Raw genomic sequence first — 19,963 nt, 5'->3', positions numbered from 1 at the left:
TCCTTTTCTAGGGTTTATGCATGATGCCATTTTATTAAAGCAGTAAAACATGCAATTTGAAATGAAATCATCACCTAAAAGGACCTTTTGTACGCCAAGGTAGGCTTAGAATGCTATGCAATTATTAATTTATGAATGCAATATACCAAAATCTTTAAACGTCCAATAACCTATCTACGAGGGTAGGTTCTAAAAGAAGGTCACGCCAGACCTCTTATTTGTTAGGGTTTGTGAATGCAATGGGGACACAAAACCAAGAAAAGTTAGTTCAGCCAGATAAATACACATAACACATTGTAGCAACGAAATCAACACAAAGAAATAAAGCAATAAAAGAGAGAAAAGGGTTGGACCCCTCCCCTCGTGAATCATGTCCCTAATAAGGCAAGGCAGACTCTACCCTAGGCAAGCTATCATGGATGCATGAGGTATTGGCTCACTAATGCAACTAGGCTCGATAGGTTTTAGGTCCCCGAGCCTTCAGACTTGGAAACCAAGGGTCATCAATCCCAAGGTTCTTTGTCAGTGGCTCGAGCGATTCCCCAGACATTGCTACGCACACGTCGTGTTACGGCTACATGTCTGAGTGAATCTATAAAAATCCTCAATCTTCGACTAAAAGCTATAGGCTATTAACCCAAAGCTTAAAGCGGAAGATTAAGTGACCCCTCGGATCGTGCTACGCGCACGTCGTGTCACGAACACACGTCCAAGTAGGTCGCCTAAAATCCTAACAGGGTAGAGTGGCGTGACAAGCCACTAAAAAGAAAAAATAAAGGAGGGATAAAAATTAAAGCGTATGCACGTATGCTAGTGCTCGTTTGGAGGGGAGGGATCGAGAACCAACGTGAGGCTCTAGGGTATGTCCCCCCACCCAAATGCAATGCAAAGCGCGAGATAAAACAAGTAAATATACATCCAAACAACCAATCATACATACGTGAGTGAGGGAGTAGTTTGGTATGTGCGCGAGGCAAAAAGTCCTAAAAAAGGAAAAATGCAACCCTAATATCCAAATGCTATGCATACAAAGGGTAGAAAAGGGAAAAGAATAGCTAAATCAAATGCTTGGACCCACTTAGGAAGTCCCCAGTGGAGTCGCCAACTGTCGCGCCCCACTTTTTGATGTGTGTGAAAGTAGTGTGTGAGATATGTATGTGAGCGTGTGTAAAAATGAAATAAAAAGGCCGTGGGACTTGAAAATGCGACGATTTGGCCAAACAAAGTTCAAAAAGGGTTTTTGAATGGAAAATGGAGTCACCACTTGGTATAGAGTTAGGGTGTACCAAGTCACCCAAAAAGTGATTTCTTGGAAAGCAAAGTAAACAAACCCCTTTTTAAGAACTTTTAGGTCTACGTAACTAAAGAAAGGGATCGGGGGTCATATTTGATAAGGGAGAAGGCAAAGGCAAAGCCTAAGGCACTCCCTTACCCTAGCAAAAACTAGTTGCGTGACTTAGCCCCTCTTTTCCTAATTTCTTCTACCTAAAGTATGTTTTGCATGTTGGATATGACTAATGGATGCTAAAAGAAATGTAATCCTAAATCTAAAATGTCTCTTATGAAGCTTTTTGGTCCCAACCACATGAGTTGTGGTGGCCAATAAGGAAAGTCCTCATAGAGGTCGCGAATGATGCAAATGAAGACTCAAATATGAGTGCAAGTGTGAAAATGTAAGAAAACGTGCATGTGTGCGAATGTAAGACAAGTGCACGTGTGCAAAGTGGGAAAATAAAGGTGTTTGTGTGCAAATGGATGAAAATATGATAGTAGATACATATAAGTGCAATTGGGCGCATTTTGTGAGGTGGAAAATAAGTGATAAAAGAAGAAAAATGTGCAAACATGGCATGTGGATTGAGAAAAATATAATTTGTTAGAAAATGTGGATGAAAGAGTGAGGAAGTGATATGACAAGAATGAGAGTACATGAACCTAGAGGTATGCATCAAGTCGGGTACGGGAATGACTCCTAATTGCACGACTTTAATTTTCCCTTTGATTAGAAGGAAGAACTAGCGTGCTAAGGCTATTTTGTAGCCACACTCGCTCGTTTCCCTTATCGAAAGGGGACTCTCAAGCAAATGTACCATATAACTAGCATGAGATGCAAAAACCTAAAATGAAGGGGAAAGGGTTGGAGGGACATGCCAAATGCTAAAAAAACTAAGAAAAATGCATGAAATGTAGTGAAACATGCAAGTATGGACTAGCGAGGGAGCGGCCTATTGGGTCTAGCACTGGACTAGCCCTTTCTATTAATTCCTACTAGCGTTGGACTAGTGGAAAACGGGACAATGAGCCACAACTAGCGTTGGACTAGAGTGGCGACGTGCATTCATCCATCCTATTCATCTACGACTATAGAAAACAAGTAGGCATGCCAATCACATATAAACACGTAGCACATAACACTTAGCATGCTCGACTAGATGCAAGAGCCTAATAAAGCAAATTAACACATAGCAACAAAGGCAAGCAATGAACCTATTACACTTGCTAACTAAAACAAAAGGGAAAGGGGAAAAATGGACAAAATTGCTCTCCAAGCCCTATCTATTACAAGCCAAGAGGTGTACACATACCCCATAAATAAATAAAAGAAAGACTTAATAAAAAGCGAGAGTAAACGAAATAAATGAAAGGAATTATGGAAAAGCAAGGAAAGCAAAGTAGACATGCAATTCTCACTTAGCACGTTGGATCACATAGGGTCAAATAAGGTCAAAATGAGGGATAGAGTGTACCTCCCTTGAATCGATGCCCTAACGAAGTGAAATTACTAATTTACCCTCCAAAATAATAAAAAGGTCAAGGTACCACTTTAATTATCAAATAATCACATGGAACAAAAATTAAACACAAAAAATGGAAATTAAGCACGAAATGAAAATTAAATATGGAATAAACCATGCATGTGTAGGCAAAACTCGGTCCCAGATAAAAAGTTTCGAGAATCTAAAATGGAGTACTAAATTGAATGGCTTAAGGTGGAATCCATCACAATCAAATGCAAAAATCACAAAAGAAGAATGGAAAATTATCTATTATGGTTAAATAACAAAATTAGCTAAGAAAAATTAAATCAAACGAAACCAGGACTATAAATTCTTCCAAATTATTAAGCTTTCATGATTTTATCCTAGAAATTCATTGAAATTTGTCCACAATTCCCGTGAAAACATATCAAGGCAAATTATCATGTAAAAGGGATCCAATTGCAAACATTAATCAATCATGTGAGTCCAATTAGAACATTTAAGCACTTCGAAAATCCAAAAAATAATAAGAGGCCAAATAACGGTTCAAGTTGCAATCAATTTAGGACTTAATTGCAAGAGATTGGAATGTAATTGGGCCATAGTCGCATTACTAGAGACTAGAGGGAGCAAAAAATAATTTTTCTTTTTCCATGCATGCATACGTAGAAGCTTAAGCTTCTGCAACTGAAAAATGAAGGCTGCTCCATCCGTTTCCAGCATACAAACAAGTGTATCATCATACAAACAAGGCAATTTCCAGCAGCGACTCCATCCGTTTCATCATACAAACAAGTGTATCAAACCAGAAATTGCTGACTAAATCAAAACGTGAAAATTGTTTGCAGGATTCAAACAAGGAACTGGAATTGACCGAAAGGAAAAGGAAAAAATGCAGCGAAGTTTCAGCAAGTCAGGAAGCTTTCGGCAATTGAGAATGAATCAGGATTTTTCCAACCAAGCATCAAAAGCTTTGGATTACGGCAAAAGCCACAACAATACTACAACTCAAACAATCAACAAAACATAGAAAGAAACAATGCAAGCTCTTAAAATTTTCTGCAGGCCTGCTGCAACAACCCGCTGCATTTTCAGTTAGCCAAAAGTGATTGTGCGATGGGAGAGGAGAATGAACTAATGTGGGCTCGTGTGGACTTGGGATAGTGAGAAGGGAAAAATGCAGCTCTATGATCTAAGCAACATGACACACAATTCCAACATCCCAACAAACCAAAACATAGAGGGAAAATCACACAAATGCTAGAGCAAGATTGCAGCAAGCATTCGGCAACCAGATTCGTTCATTTTCTAGCAAAGTGTTTGATCAGTAGTTCAAGTGTTTCAGACTTTCAAACATATAAACTCAACACCCAACCTTTCATTTCCTCCCCCCAACACAAGATAAACTGAAGTGCAAAACTCAACTAGTAACTAAGGAGAAGGAAACACGGCAGGGAAAATAAAAATGCAGCAGCTTCTCCTTGCTGCGTTTTTGAAGAGAATGACTCTTAAATAACTTGGCAACTTCAGCAATTTCATACCATGAGTTTCCAACAAACCTTCAGATTCAAAATACATCAGAAATTACACATATTCATGCTAAACTCTGACCCAAACAAACCAGAAACAAGTCGCAAACATCAAAACATTTCTGCATTTTCTAATTGTAACATTGCCGCAGCTTCATCATTCAGCTAAGATGCCTATACGAAACGAATCAAACAAGTTCTACTGATATCTGATAAGAGTTTATTTTACGTATTTTTAAGTGCATTTTATTAGTTAATTTTGAGTTGATTATTTAGTTTTATAAATAAAATAAAGAGGTTTTTGGTAAAATTATATATTTTTGGTAAAAGTGGATAATATTGCATTTCTATTGATTTTAATGGTAAAAACTTCATTTTTATGCAGGAATGATGATTCAATCACCAAAGGATGTCAAATGAGGTAAAAAATAGAGATTTGGTGATGAATTCAAGTGGCAACAAGAAGAATGAAGTGAAAAACGTTCAAGTGAGGAAATGCAATACAAGTCAGTTTTGACACTCTTCAGTATTTTGACCATATCTGGAGCTACACTTATCGGATTGAGGTGATCTTTATACCATTTTAAAGCTAAGAAAGAGACCTACAATTCGTATGAAGACATCGAAATCCATTTCTGCCATCTTCATGGGAAAAACGTTGGAATACAGAAGCTGCATTCTGTGGTCGGAAGTTAAAACAGAGGTTTGAACAGGTGACAGTATTTCGATCATATCTCAGGATACAAAGCTCCGATTTGGATGATTATTGAAGCATTGGAAAGATAACTCAAATGGATACAACTTTTGTGTTTTGCACAAAAGCTAGTTTGGCCTTTATCATGGAGAAAATCGCAGTTGAAATAAGGCCAGAGTGAAAACGCGAGTATACAAAACGCGAGTTTATGCCGCGTTTTGTGTAGGCGCGTTTTATAGCCGAAATTCTGCAATTTGACTCAGTCAATTCTCTTGTGTTCATACCACTTTCCAGCTATAAGATGCAAGGGAATTCGGTGCACATGCTTCTGCAATAAAAGAGAAGACCAAATGAGTGTGGACAAAAGGAAACATCATATCTTTGACTTCTTTTTACAAAATCTGAGTGGAGGAAATTATGAAGTGAGAGGAATGGAATTTCTACCACCTTTTATGCAGAAACACAGGGGAAAAGCCTGGCATCACCATACGTAGCTAGTTTTCCTTCTTGCAACAAGTTTTCTCTCTAGTTAAGAGTTCTTAGAGAAGCATTTGGTTTTTCACTTGTAACCATCTTGTACAAGAACATAGCAGGAATTGGAGAGCTTTACCTTCAATTGGCTAAGCTTTCTTTTACCTTTCTTATACTTGTACTTCACGATGTTTTGCATTAATAAACTTGTGAGTTTGATTGTTAAATCATTCATGAGTAGCTAATTTCCTTTATCTAGGGAGTAGATGAAGCTTATGGCCAAATGATATGAAGTGATTGTGATTTATGCTTGTTATGTCTTGTATTAACTTATCTACTTGTATATGTTGGATTACTTGTTGTTGCTTGATCACCAATAGCAGGTTTATAGTTGTTTTTACTCATTGAGAAATGGTAAAAATAATGGAATGGCATAAGTAGAGCTTGAGTAGTATATTCATGAGAATAGAAATACATTCAAGTGGATAAAATCTATATTTCAGGTATGCACAAAACAGATTTAGTATTTTCCAAGAGATTAGGAAAAACTAATCTGTTTTAACCCATTATTATCATGAAAATGTGATTTTGGTATTGTTGGAAATGAATCATTGGTTAAACAAGAGCAGTAACAAGTGTTAAATTCATTCGTTTTAGATCTTTTGTGTTATATGTGGAATCTACATCCCTAGATCTTAATATTTAGTGAATTCTACTTCTATTGTGAAATTGCATTTATCTATTTAAGAATTTTTGTAGTTGAATTAAATTCTGAAGTTTCTGCTCAAATTAATTGTAAGTCTAAATAATAGAGAGAACAAGGGCTTAGTAATTGTTTAAATTGCTCCTCGTGGGATCGACCCGATACACATCTTGTACTACAATTGCGACCTGTATACTTGCAGTCCAACGGGTGTAAAATCGGAATTAAACTTGCATTGATAGTAAAAATCCCGTCAATATCCTTAAACAAACCCAGATGCTATGATCCTCATACCAGCCCACTAGAAAATGACTCAATGTATCTAAGAGGCAAAAACGTGAAACAAAGGAAAGGGGAGACGCCGTGTGAGCTTTTGAGCTCCAATGCACGACAACAACCTGACCCTTTACCCAACTTCAACTCAAAATTCAGGAATAACAAAGACAGTGAATCAGCAAGTGCGCATGAAAGGGGGCCAATAACTCATGTCCCTGATTCCCACCAAAAAGGTTATAAACATGACTTTGGGAAAGCGAAAATGCCCACAAAATGCAAGGAAACAACAGGGAAGAGAAAAAAAAAATTCTTTCGGGTCATTTTTCTACTTCGTGCGTCTGGGGAAATAACATGATGAAGCAGCCATCAACCCAAAGGCAGACTTCAACATGAACAGATGCGAATGATAGGAAACAGAAAACAACGGTCATGTAAATCTGGTAAAACAAACATCAACCAAAACAACGGGAGTAGAAAGCAACGGGAAAACCAATGGAACTTCAAAAAAAGTGAAAGAAAACTCAATCAAGAAAACAACAATGACAAATCTAGCCTAACTCACTCTCATGGAACACAGCCCTTCTACTCCCCTGAACCCAACCCTATTCGCTGCTTTCCAGATGCACACGCGTAGAAGGTGAAACAAGTGTAAAAGGGAAAGAATTGCAGCACTCTAACATGATCGAGTAACCCATAAGCAACTTCCAGGTTGAAAAATGTTACCTTTGGCTTTAACCGAAGCTTCGATGTAACTGAAAGATGAAGGCTTTGCTCTCCTTTCTTCCCGGCAACCAGCTTCTCTGGCTTTCCTCCGCCGTTGCCTCCTGGTTCTCTGCTTTTCTCAGCCGAAGTCCTCCCCTCAATCGTCCTTTTTCTTTTCCCTTTGCTCTGTTATTTCTTACTCTCCGCCGTTATCCCCCTTAGCTCTCCCTCAAACTCTCCGTAGCTTTTCTGGTTTTCTACCGCCGCTCACTCAAAAACCCCCCGTAGCCTTTTTCTTTCTACAGCCGTCAACTCCAATCCTCAAACTCTCCCCGCAACTCTTCTGTTTTTTCGTCCCAGGATTTTCCTGCAATTTCCTACCGCCGCCAACTCCAAAGCCTCCTTCTCCAGAACCCTCGTAGCTTTTTTGTTTTCTTTCTCTACAGCCGTCCACTCTCATAAACTCCCCCCGGCTGCAGCTTCTCTTTCCTTTTATATCCAGCTAGTAGCCCCAAAACCCTCCATTCAATGGCTAGAAATCATCTCCTCTTAAAACCTTTTTCCTGGTCATCCGATGGGCATGCATCCGTCCTTGCAAGCTGCGTTTCCGCAGCTTGCATGTAAAATTCATTTTTTTTATAGTAATAATAATTTAACAAAATATAGATAACTAATTAATAAAAATAACTAATGAAGAAAAGATTGAAAACAATGAGCCGAATTAGGCAAAAGAAAAAGACAAAAATGAAATGCTAATTTTCCTTTCTTTTTCTTTTCCTTTTTTTTTTCAAATGAACCAATCAACAAATTAAGGAAAACACGACAAATACTAAAAATAAAACAAAATTGCTAATAAAAAATCTTTTGATTGAGGATTTTCTTTTCCAATTAATAACACTAAAAAGAAATGAAACTTATCCCCTTTTTATGAAACTTTCTCCTTTTTGACAAATTTTAGGCTAAAGTCTTATAATAATAATAATAGAAAACAAAACAGTTTAGAATGACCAAACTAATGCAAAAAGTAAAAAATAAAAATAAAAACAAATGCTAAAATTTTAAAAACTAAAATCGTGACATTAAAAATTTGGTGTCTACAGGTGTACCAAGTCACCCAAAAAGTGATTTTTGGAAAGAAAAGTAAACAAACCCTTTTTAAACAATTTTAGGTCTACGTAACCAAAGAAAGGGATCGGGAGTCACATTTGATAAGGGAGAAGGCAAAGGCAAAGCCTAAGGCACTCCCTTACCCTAGCCAAAGCTAGTTGCGTGATTTAGCCCCTCTTTTCCAAATTTCTTCTACCCAAACTATGCATTGCATGTTGGATGCGACTAATGGACATGACAAAAATGCAATCCTAAATCTAAAATGTCTCTTATGAGGCTTTTTGGTCCCAATCACAAGAGTTGTGATGGCCAATAAGGAAAACTCTCATAGAGGTCACGGGTAATGCAAATGAAGACCCAAATATGAGTGCAAGTGTGAAAAATGTAAGAGGAATGCAAAATAAGATAGAAATACAAATGTAAGTGCAAGTGTGCAAATGTAACAAAAGTGCAATGTGTGCAAATGTAAGAAAGGTGCAATGTGTGCAAATGTAAGAAAAGTGCAATGTGTGCCAATTGAGAAAATGAAGGTGTTTGTGTGCAAGTGGATGAAAATATGGTATAAATAGTAGTAAATGCATATAGGTGCAATTGGGTGCAATTTGTGAGGTAGAAAATAAATGAGTGATAGGAAGGGAAGAGAAATGTGAACATGGCATGTGGAGTGAAAAAAATATAAGTAGTGAGAAAATGTGGATGAAGAAAGCGAGGAAGTGATATGATAAAAATGAGAGTGTATGAACCTAGAGGAATGCATCAAGTCGGGTACGGGAATGACCTCTAACTTCGTGATTTTAATTTTCCCTTTGATTAGAAGGAAGAACTAGCGTGCTAAGGCTATTTTGTAGCCACACTCGCTCGTTTCCCTTACCTAAAGGGGACTCTCAAGCAAATGTACCCTATAACTAGCATGAGGATGCAAAAACCTAAAATGAAGGGGAAAGGATTGGAGGAGCATGCCAAATGCTAGAAAACTAAGAAAAAATGTATGAAATGTAGTGAAACATGCAAGTATGCACTAACGAGAGGGGACGGCCTATTGGGTCTAGCATTGGACCAACCCTTTTCTAGAATTCTCTCACAAGCATTGGACTTGCGAGAGATCGAGGGAAAAGACCATGGCCAGCGTTGGACTAGCCACGGTGACGCATTCATCCATCACATTCATCTACGACTATAGAAAGCAAGTAGACATGCCAATCACCTATAAACACGTAGCACATAACAGTTAGCATGCTCGACTAAATGCAGGAGCCTAATAAAGCAAATTAACACGTAGCAACAAAAGCAAGCAATCAAGCTAATGAACCTATTACATTGGCTAACTAAAACAAATGGGGAAGGGGAAAAGTGAATAAAAATGCTCTCCAAGCCCTATCTATTACAAGCCAAGAGGTGTACACATACCCCATAAAAGAATAACTTAATAAAAGCAAAAGTAAATGAAATGAATGAAAGGAATTAAGGAAAAGCAAGGAAAGCAAAGTAGACATGCAATTCTCACTTAGCACGTTGGATCACGTAGGGGAGAGACAAAAAAGATAAAAGAAGTTATACCTCCCTTGAAATGGAGCCCTAATGGGGTGAGTTACTTATTTACCCTCCAAAATAAAAGAAAAGGTCAAGGCATCATTTTAATTGAGAAAAATTAAAGAAAGTATGCAAACACAAGCTCGCTTGGTCAGAAAGCCCTTAAAATTATGAATTAAAAGCAATTTAAACAAAGCAAGGTGGCTAATTGAATCAAGCAAGCAATGAAGTTGCAAAAATTAAAAGCTACCAAGGACCAAATTGAGAAGATTATTCAATTGATTGGGTCATAACAGCATTAGTTGGAAGCCAAGGGGTCAAAGTGAAATTATTGAAAACATTTCCATGCAAAGCTTACGAAGAAACCTTCTGCAACTTTGCTGGTTTCTTTCTACTGCAATTTTTACCGTAGCTTCCTTTCCATTTCATTACCTTAAGCAACCAACATTTTGATAACCCAAGCAACTAATACAACACGATCACAAAGCATTCATCTCACTCTTCACCATGAAATCTTTGTGTTTAAAAAACAGAAATTCATTCAAAAAAATCATGCAGGCATCAAATAACAAAGCTGTGCAATTTTCCAGCTACGATTTTTCTTCTGCAATTTGCTTAAGAAGCCGAAGTATGCTTGTGAAACAAAACAAATATGTCCACAGATTTTATCCATCAAATCCCCCAATGCCATGACCTCAAACCCATGTGGTTAACATCAACCAAACACAATCAAAACCACCGAGCATAAAATGCAGAAAAGCAATGAAGAAAAAAAAAATCTGCAACTGAGACCATTCTCTCGCAATTGGAAACTTTCTGCGGCTCCTTGGGTTCACCAATGCCAAGATTTGCACGAATGTTGTATCATGAAAAACGGACCTAAAAGACATGACTCAACGAAGCAAATCAATTCAACATCCTCTCTAGACTCCTAGCAAAAATCACCAAGACACCACCGAGAATTCACCTTTCAGCAAACCAGAAGAGATAATGAAAAGATGGAAGCAAAACATTCGGCAAACTTGCTCAACAAAAGAAATCCCACATTAGTCGATTATTCTCAAACATTGATCTACTCTTTTTACAGTAAAACACAAGAAAACACAAATTTCCATGGCTTAAAACCACCCTCAGCAACCCAAGGAAAGAAAGCTTCGAGCTTTGGGCAACCAAGAGAAAGAAAATCCACGCTGCTGCAACAAGCCAGCTTCAAGCTTGTTGCAGCAGGTTTTTATGCACAAATCTTCAACCAAACGAAACCTGACCCATGCAACCGTATTACCAAGTATTGTTTTCAACTCACAACATAAAAACCCCCGGATTCAAGCACAAAAAGAGCATACAGAAAACTGGAAAAAATTTCTGCACTTCATGGGTTAGTTGGCAGCAATCATTTTTATCCAAATAGCCAAGTTCAGAAACAAAATGGGACCATCATACAACCTCCAACAATGCCCAATCTCATTCACACGAATACCACACGCAATCACAAGAAAACATGGAAGCAGTCGAACAATTTCTGGATTAAAACAGCAAGCAGAAATGCAAACGGCAAGAACAACAAAGCAGTATTTTAGAATGCTCATTACATGTTCAGGAATAGATGAGGGAAAAGGGAAGAATGGGATACCTTTCGACACCTTTGGGCCTCAAACTATCGTGGAAAAATTGAAGAACAATGCGTTCCAGTGTTGGAATCTGACCATCAAGTTACTGTTTTTTCTTGAATGACGGTTAGAGACGGTGAAGAAACGCGGGCTCGAAACTTCCTCCCACACTTTTCCTTGCATTTTTCCGGCTGTCAGTCCTCTCTCTCTCTCTACACTCAGCCGCCTCCCTCAACCTTCACCAGATTTCTAGCCGTCACTTTCATTCTTTCCTGATCCTCTCAGCCCTTCTTCTCTTGTGACTCTTTCGCTCAGTTTTTTTTCAACCCTCTCGGTCTCCCTCCTCTCTCAGCCGCTGCTCCCAAAACCTTCTTCAGCTCCCCAGAAACCCCCGTAGCCTTCTAGTTCTTTTCTCCCCACCTCTCTTTCTCTCAGATTTTCCAGCCGTCCCCCCAGCGCTCCTCTCTCGGTTTCTGTTTTTTCAATCCCCCACAGCCGCCAACTCTACTTAGCTCTCCCCTTGTCCCTTAACCCAGCCGTTTCTTCTTGCTTTTATATGGGAGCCCTACCCTCTAAACCCTCACCTCAAAGGTGAGGATGAAGGGTTGGCTGTCACCATGATTCCCAGCCATCCGATCCATAGCCAAGAATGCCGCAGCTATCTCCTGTGAAAGTGTTTTCATGCCGCATGCATGTGCGGCTCTTTTTCCCTTTTTTTTTTTTTTTTTTTACACTTAAACAGTCCAAAACCCGCTATCGGGTTTCCTTTTTTTTTTTAAAATAATAATTTAACAAAATATAAAGAAAAATAACTAATTAAGAAAGATTGAATAAAATGAGCGGAACTAGGCATAAAAAGATAAAAATGAAATGAATTTAAATCTAAAATAACTAAAGCATATTTTGTGAATACTTTTCTTTTCGAGAAATTCTTCGCTAAAATGACTTAAAATAAAAAAGTAAAAAAAACTAAAAGTAAATAGAAACTAACACGACAAATAAAAATAAATAGTAAATGAAATTACACTAAAATTTGGTGTCTACAGTTTGCCCCTCTTTATCTGAGTTTTGAAAAAACTTGAGACAAAGAAGTAGACACCAAATACTCACCTGTGTTATTTGGCTGCAGCTACTCGAATGACTGTCGTTATTGAAACGAGGACAGACCTCTTTACTTTAAAATGGGACTGACCCAAATGAGAAATTAAAAAGCGGGACTGACCCGAACAAGGTTTAAAATCGTGCAATGTGTGCCAATTGAGAAAATGAAGTGTTTGTGTGCAAGTGGATGAAAATATGGTATAAATAGTAGTAAATGCATATAGGTGCAATTGGGTGCAATTTGTGAGGTAGAAAATAAATGAGTGATAGGAAGGGAAGAGAAATGTGAACATGGCATGTGGAGTGAGAAAAATATAAGTAGTGAGAAAATGTGGATGAAGAAAGTGAGGAAGTGATATGATAAAAATGAGAGTGTATGAACCTAGAGGAATGCATCAAGTCGGGTACGGGAATGACCTCTAACTTCGTGATTTTAATTTTCCTTTTGATTAGAAGGAAGAACTAGCGTGCTAAGGCTATTTTGTAGCCACACTCGCTCGTTTCCCTTACCTAAAGGGGACTCTCAAGCAAATGTACCCTATAACTAGCATGAGGATGCAAAAACCTAAAATGAAGGGGAAAGGATTGGAGGAGCATGCCAAATGCTAGAAAACTAAGAAAAATGTATGAAATGTAGTGAAACATGCAAGTGTGTACTAACGAGAGGGGACGACCTATTGGGTCTAGCAATTTCAGTATGTAATTTGGATTCCTACAAGAGTAAGGAAAACAGGCCAGGCGCCAAAGAAAACAAATCTAAAATTTTCACAAATTCTGTTCGAACTGGCCGAACGTATGTAAAGCAGAAATCAAAGCGTCTTTCAGGCAAAAATCTCAATGGGGCATTTCGTCGAACAGATTGAGGGCGTTAGAAATTTTATCAATTCTTTGCTCCATTTATACTACAATCGGCCCCAAAATTGTTTCAGGAAACAAAGATTCAGTCCAATCAAACCCCATAAAGCATATATAGCCAAACAGTTATGAATAACCACTGGAGAATTGCAAGAAAACAAAGCCACGGCAGACATGCTTAGAGCTTGAGAAAAACTGAAATTTAAAGAGAAAGCCTTACAGTGCTTTCAATTTCTGAAGTTTAATTGAATCGAGATGGTGGTGGCGCTGGTGGTCAAAGGAAACGGCTGTGATGGCGTTGATTTCTTGATGGACTTCGCATGTTTTCTTCTTTCGCAGCAGCAGTAGCTGCAATTCTGGGTGAGGCAGACCATAAATGAAGAAAAGGCTTCGGCTTCTTCAGGTTGTTGGGTCCAGGGGGCAAAGTTGGTGTTGGACTGCGGCGGGTGAAAGGTTGCGGTGGAGGCGTTGGCAGAAAAAGACTTGTATTGGAAGTGGAGAAGAGCCGAATGGGACAATGAGGGTTTTTGTGTAGGAGTCATTTCGGGAAATTGGGGACGGAGAGTGGAAAGAGAGTGGTGACAGCCGGCGGCCGGTTGAGGTGGTGGGAAATTTGGCAGTGATGATTGAAACAAAATTCTTTCGGATCAAGCTGAAGCCTCCTCTGTTTTTTCCATTTTTCTTTCCTTTCATTTTGTTGCCCTCTCCCTTTTCTTGTTTTCTTGCCCGATAGTCTTTTCTTCTTCCTCCTTGTTGCGCCGCCCCCCAGATGAAGCTCCCCTGCCTCACGAAGCTCTCCCTTTTTTCAGCCGCCCCTCTGTTTTGCAGCTCACGGCCTCCCTCTCTGTTTTTCTTGGCCTTTTCGTTCACCGAAGCCCTTTCAATTCTCCTTCATAGCCAAGAGCTCTTTCGGTTTTCTCTATCATCTCTACCGAAGCCCCCCTGTTTTCTCCCTCACCCTTTGGTATAGAGTTAGGGTGTACCAAGTCACCCAAAAAAAGTGATTTTTTGGAAAGAAAAACAAACAAACCCTTTTTAAAGAACTTTTAGGTCTACGTAACCAAAGAAAGGGATCGGGGGTCACATTTGATAAGGGAGAAGGCAAAGGCAAAGCCTAAGGCACTCCCTTACCCTAGCCAAAGCTAGTTGCGTGACTTAGCCCCACTTTTCCTAATTCTTCTTCCCAAAATATGTGTTGCATGTTGGATGTGACTAATGGATATGGAAAAAAAATGCAATCCTAAATCCAAAATGCCTCGTACGAGGTTTTTTGGTCTCAATCACATGAGTTGTGATGGCCAACAAGGAAAACTGTCATAGAGGTCACAGGTAATGCAAATGAAGACCCAAATATGAGTGCAAGTGTGAAAATGTGAGAAGAATGCAAAATAAAATAAAACAAAAACAAATGTAAGTGCAAGTGTGCAAATGGAAGAAAAGTGCATGTGTGCCAATGTAAGAAAAGTGCATGTGTGCCAATTGAGAAAATAAAGGTGTTTGTGTGCAAGTGGATGAAATATGGTATAATAGTAGTAAATGCATATAAGTGCAATTGGGTGCAATTTGTGAGGTAGAAAATAAATAAGTGATAGGGAAAGAAGAGAAAGTGTGTGAACATGGCATGTGGAGTAAAAATATAAGTAGTGAGAAAATGTAGATGAAAAAATGATATGGTAAAATGGAGGTGCATGATCCTAGAGGAATGCATCAAGTCGGGTACGGGAATGACTTCTAACTTCATGATTTTTTAATTTTCCCTTTGATTAGAAGGAAGAACTAGTGTGCTAAGGCTATTTTGTAGCCACACTCGCTCGTTTCCCTTACCGAAAGGGGACTCTCAAGCAAATGTACCCTATAACTAGCATGAGGATGCAAAAACCTAAAATGAAGGGGAAAGGATTGGAGGAGCATGCCAAATGCTAGAAAACTAAGAAAAAATGTATGAAATGTAGTGAAACATACAAGTATGCACTAACGAGAGGGGACGGCCTATTGGGTCTAGCATTGGACCAACCCTTTTCTAGAATTCTCTCACAAGCATTGGACTTGCGAGAGCTCGAGGGAAAAGACCATGGCCAGCGTTGGACTAGCCACGGTGACGCATTCATCCATCACATTCATCTACGACTATAGAAAGCAAGTAGACATGCCAATCACCTATAAACACGTAGCACATAACAGTTAGCATGCTCGACTAAATGCAGGAGCCTAATAAAGCAAATTAACACGTAGCAACAAAAGCAAGCAATCAAGCTAATGAACCTATTACATTGGCTAACTAAAACAAATGGGGAAGGGGAAAAGTGAATAAAAATGCTCTCCAAGCCCTATCTATTACAAGCCAAGAGGTGTACACATACCCTATAAAAGAATAACTTAATAAAAGCAAAAGTAAATGAAATGAATGAAAGGAATTAAGGAAAAGCAAGGAAAGCAAAGTAGACATGCAATTCTCACTTAGCACGTTGGATCACATAGGGGAGAGACAAAAAAGATAAAAGAAGTTATACCTCCCTTGAAATGGAGCCCTAATGGGGTGAGTTACTTATTTACCCTCCAAAATAAAAGAAAAGGTCAAGGCATCATTTTAATTGAGAAAAATTAAAGAAAGTATGCAAACACAAGCTCGCTTGGTCAGAAAGCCCTTAAAATTATGAATTAAAAGCAATTTAAACAAAGCAAGGTGGCTAATTGAATCAAGCAAGCAATGAAGTTGCAAAAATTAAAAGCTACCAAGGACCAAATTGAGAAGATTATTCAATTGATTGGGTCATAGCAGCATTAGTTGGAAGCCAAGGGGTCAAAGTGAAATTATTGAAAACATTTCCATGCAAAGCTTACGAAGAAACCTTCTGCAACTTTGCTGGTTTCTTTCTACTGCAATTTTTACCGTAGCTTCCTTTCCATTTCATTACCTTAAGCAACCAACATTTTGATAACCCAAGCAACTAATACAGCACGATCACTAAGCATTCATCTCACTCTTCACCATGAAATCTTTGTGTTTAAAAAACAGAAATTCATTCAAAAAAATCATGCAGGCATCAAATAACAAAGCTGTGCAATTTTCCAGCTACGATTTTTCTTCTGCAATTTGCTTAAGAAGCCGAAGCATGCTTGTGAAACAAAACAAATATGTCCACAGATTTTATCCATCAAATCCCCCAATGCCATGACCTCAAACCCATGTGGTTAACATCAACCAAACACAATCAAAACCACCGAGCATAAAATGCAGAAAAGCAATGAAGAAAAAAAAATCTGCAACTGAGACCATGCTCTCGCAATTGGAAACTTTCTGCGGCTCCTTGGGTTCACCAATGCCAAGATTTGCACGAATGTTGTATCATGTAAAACGGACCTAAAAGACATGACTCAACGAAGCAAATCAATTCAACATCCTCTCTAGACTCCTAGCAAAAATCACCAAGACACCACCGAGAATTCAGAGAAATTTCCAAGTTTGTGATGAAATTTAAAAAAATTCTACAAAAGGGGTGATTTTGGTGAGGTATTCCATAGGGGGTCTTCGCATTCCACGAATGCGAGCTCACCAGAGCTCGCATTCCTGGAATACGAGCTCAGCAGAATTTTTCGCAATTTTTTTTTCGGAGGGCAGTAGAGCTCGCATTCGCGGAATGCGAGCTTTCCCAAATTTAAGCTTTGGGAATTTAATCTCTCCCAAATGACACCTGCACTGGCTCATGGAGATCTTTACATGTTGCAGCCACTGCCTGCAGTCCTTCATCGCATACCGAGTCAAGCACCTGCATAAATCAAGGGTAAGGAAAACCAAAAGATTGACAGAATCAACATTCAAACGGAAATTCCATTTACTTACCCACAAAGTCTGGAGCTTATGGCAATGATAGATAAAGGATTTCAGTTGTTCAGTACTGATTGTGGCATAGCTAAGATTCAGAGAGGTAAGGTTAGCACACACTGGAACTATTGCAGGCAGATAATGAGCATTGATTTCTCTGAATCCAGAAAGGCAAACTAGAGATTTGCATGCAGCAAAAGCAGAAACGTAGTCTGGCTCCTGTTCACCCTGAGCAACAATCTCTCCGGGGCCAAATGAACCAGTTCCCAAGTGGGTGAGCTGTGGAGCTCGAACCATCAAACGATAGAGCTGCACAATTGTTACATGTCGATTCAATCTAAGCTTCTTCAAAGACGGTGACTTAACCACAAGTCTCTCCAATGCCTCAAAATTAATAGGGGAGTCCACACAGTCAAATATCAAAGACTCGAGACAAGTTCCATTCTGTGGAAAACATGAAATCCAGTCCACTTCATCTTCTACCAACTCTGACTCAATCAAATCGAGCACTCTAATCTTCCTGAGATCACGTAAAAACAACTCACATTACACAAAAGAAGATCACATTAAATGCGAGCTTACTGACCTCGCATTCCTAAAATGCGAGCTCAGTGAGCTCGCATTTTGGGAATGCGAGGTCAATGAGCTCGCATTCCGCGAATGCAAGCTCACTGAGCTCGCATTTTGGGAATGCGAGGTCAGTGAGCTCGCATTCCCGGAATGCGAACACCCTATTTATAGAACCCTCTCCAAGAAATGCCCTCGTTGTAGAATTCTTTGTTTTTTTCATCATAAACTAAGAATTCACCCCGAGAATTCACCTTTCAGCAAACCAGAAGAGATAATGAAAAGATGGAAGCAAAACATTCGGCAAACTTGCTCAACAAAAGAAATCCCACATTAGTCGATTATTCTCAAACATTGATCTACTCTTTTTACAGTAAAACACAAGAAAACACAAATTTCCATGGCTTAAAACCACCCTCAGCAACCCAAGGAAGGAAAGCTTCGAGCTTTGGGCAACCAAGAGAAAGAAAACCCACGCTGCTGCAACAAGCCAGCTTCAAGCTTGTTGCAGCAGGTTTTTATGCACAAATCTTCAACCAAACGAAACCTGACCCATGCAACCGTATTACCAAGTATTGTTTTCAACTCACAACATAAAAACCCCCGGATTCAAGCACAAAAAGAGCATACAGAAAACTGGAAAAAATTTCTGCACTTCATGGGTTAGTTGGCAGCAATCATTTTTATCCAAATAGCCAAGTTCAGAAACAAAATGGGACCATCATACAACCTCCAACAATGCCCAATCTCATTCACACGAATACCACACGCAATCACAAGAAAACATGGAAGCAGTCGAACAATTTCTGGATGAAAACAGCAAGCAGAAATGCAAACGGCAAGAACAACAAAGCAGTATTTTAGAATGCTCATTACATGTTCAAGAATAGATGAGGGAAAAGGGAAGAATGGGATACCTTTCGACACCTTTGGGCCTCAAACTATCGTGGAAAAATTGAAGAACAATGCGTTCCAGTGTTGGAATCTGACCATCAAGTCACTGTTTTTTCTTGAATGACGGTTAGAGACGGTGAAGAAACGCGGGCTTGAAACTTCCTCCCACACTTTTCCTTGCGTTTTTCCGGCCGTCAGTCCTCTCTCTCTCTCTATACTCAGCCACCTCCCTCAACCTTCACCAAATTTCTAGCCGTCACTTTCATTCTTTCCTGATCCTCTCAGCCCTTCTTCTCTTGTGACTCTTTCGCTCAGTTTTTTTTCAACCCTCTCGGTCTCCCTCCTCTCTCAGCCGCTGCTCCCAAAACCTTCTTCAGCTCCCCAGAAACCCCCGTAGCCTTCTAGTTCTTTTCTCCCCACCTCTCTTTCTCTCAGATTTTCCAGCCGTCCCCCCAGCGCTCCTCTCTCGGTTTCCATTTTTTCAATCCCCCACAGCCGCCAACTCTACTTAGCTCTCCCCTTGTCCCTTAACCCAGCCGTTTCTTCTTGCTTTTATATGGGAGCCCTACCCTCTAAACCCTCACCTCAAAGGTGAGGATGAAGGGTTGGCTGTCACCATGATTCCCAGCCATCCGATCCATAGCCAAGAATGCCGCAGCTATCTCCTGTGAAAGTGTTTTCATGCCGCATGCATGTGCGGCTCTTTTTCCCCCCCCTTTTTTTTTCCCGCTATCGGGTTTCCTTTTTTTTTAAAAAAAAATAATAATTTAACAAAATATAAAGAAAAATAACTAATTAAGAAAGATTGAATAAAATGAGCGGAACTAGGCATAAAAAGATAAAAATGAAATGAATTTAAATCTAAAATAACTAAAGCATATTTTGTGAATACTTTTCTTTTCGAGAAATTCTTCCCTAAAATGACTTAAAATAAAAAACTAAAAGTAAATAGAAACTAACACGACAAATAAAAATAAATAGTAAATGAAATTACACTAAAATTTGGTGTCTACAATCACATAAGGGCAGGAAATTCTCTACGAAAACTGAAAATTCCTCAATCATTACTTCAAATCACAATATTCCTCGTAAAACTACATATTTCTCATTTCTAAACCACTAATATGCCATTACTAGAAGTGAAGAAGGATTTTCTTGACAATATACCTTATGACCACAAGGAAAAATGGTAGCTTAGACCTTTCTCCTCCAAAATAACTCCACCAAAACCTTTAAACCTCCTTAGTGAGCACTTGTATGGAGTAGTTTCAAATTTGGTTGGCTAAAACTCAAGATCCAAGCTAACAAGTGAAGTAGAAAATGGAGTTTTTCTCTCTTGTTTTGC

At 39.0% G+C, this 19,963-nt stretch overlaps 1 protein-coding gene across 1 annotated transcript; it reads right to left on the bottom strand.

Annotated features, from left to right (window-relative positions):
* Positions 1-17,005: 17,005 nt before the first annotated feature.
* On the bottom strand, positions 17,006-19,301 carry LOC113696867 (transport inhibitor response 1-like protein). Its single transcript, XM_072067111.1, has 3 exons — positions 19,203-19,301; positions 17,176-17,697; positions 17,006-17,101 (listed from the first exon to the last, which is right to left on the bottom strand). Exons 1-3 carry the CDS (start codon positions 19,299-19,301, stop codon positions 17,006-17,008), a joined length of 717 nt encoding a protein of 238 aa, XP_071923212.1.
* Between the last annotated feature and the right edge of the window lie 662 nt (positions 19,302-19,963).

The sequence above is a fragment of the Coffea arabica genome, chromosome 10e (genome assembly GCF_036785885.1).
Source record: "Coffea arabica cultivar ET-39 chromosome 10e, Coffea Arabica ET-39 HiFi, whole genome shotgun sequence".
In the NCBI taxonomy this organism is placed as follows: domain Eukaryota; kingdom Viridiplantae; phylum Streptophyta; class Magnoliopsida; order Gentianales; family Rubiaceae; genus Coffea; species Coffea arabica.
Note: the sequence above shows the minus strand (reverse complement) of the source record. Positions and strands in the feature narration are given on the sequence as shown.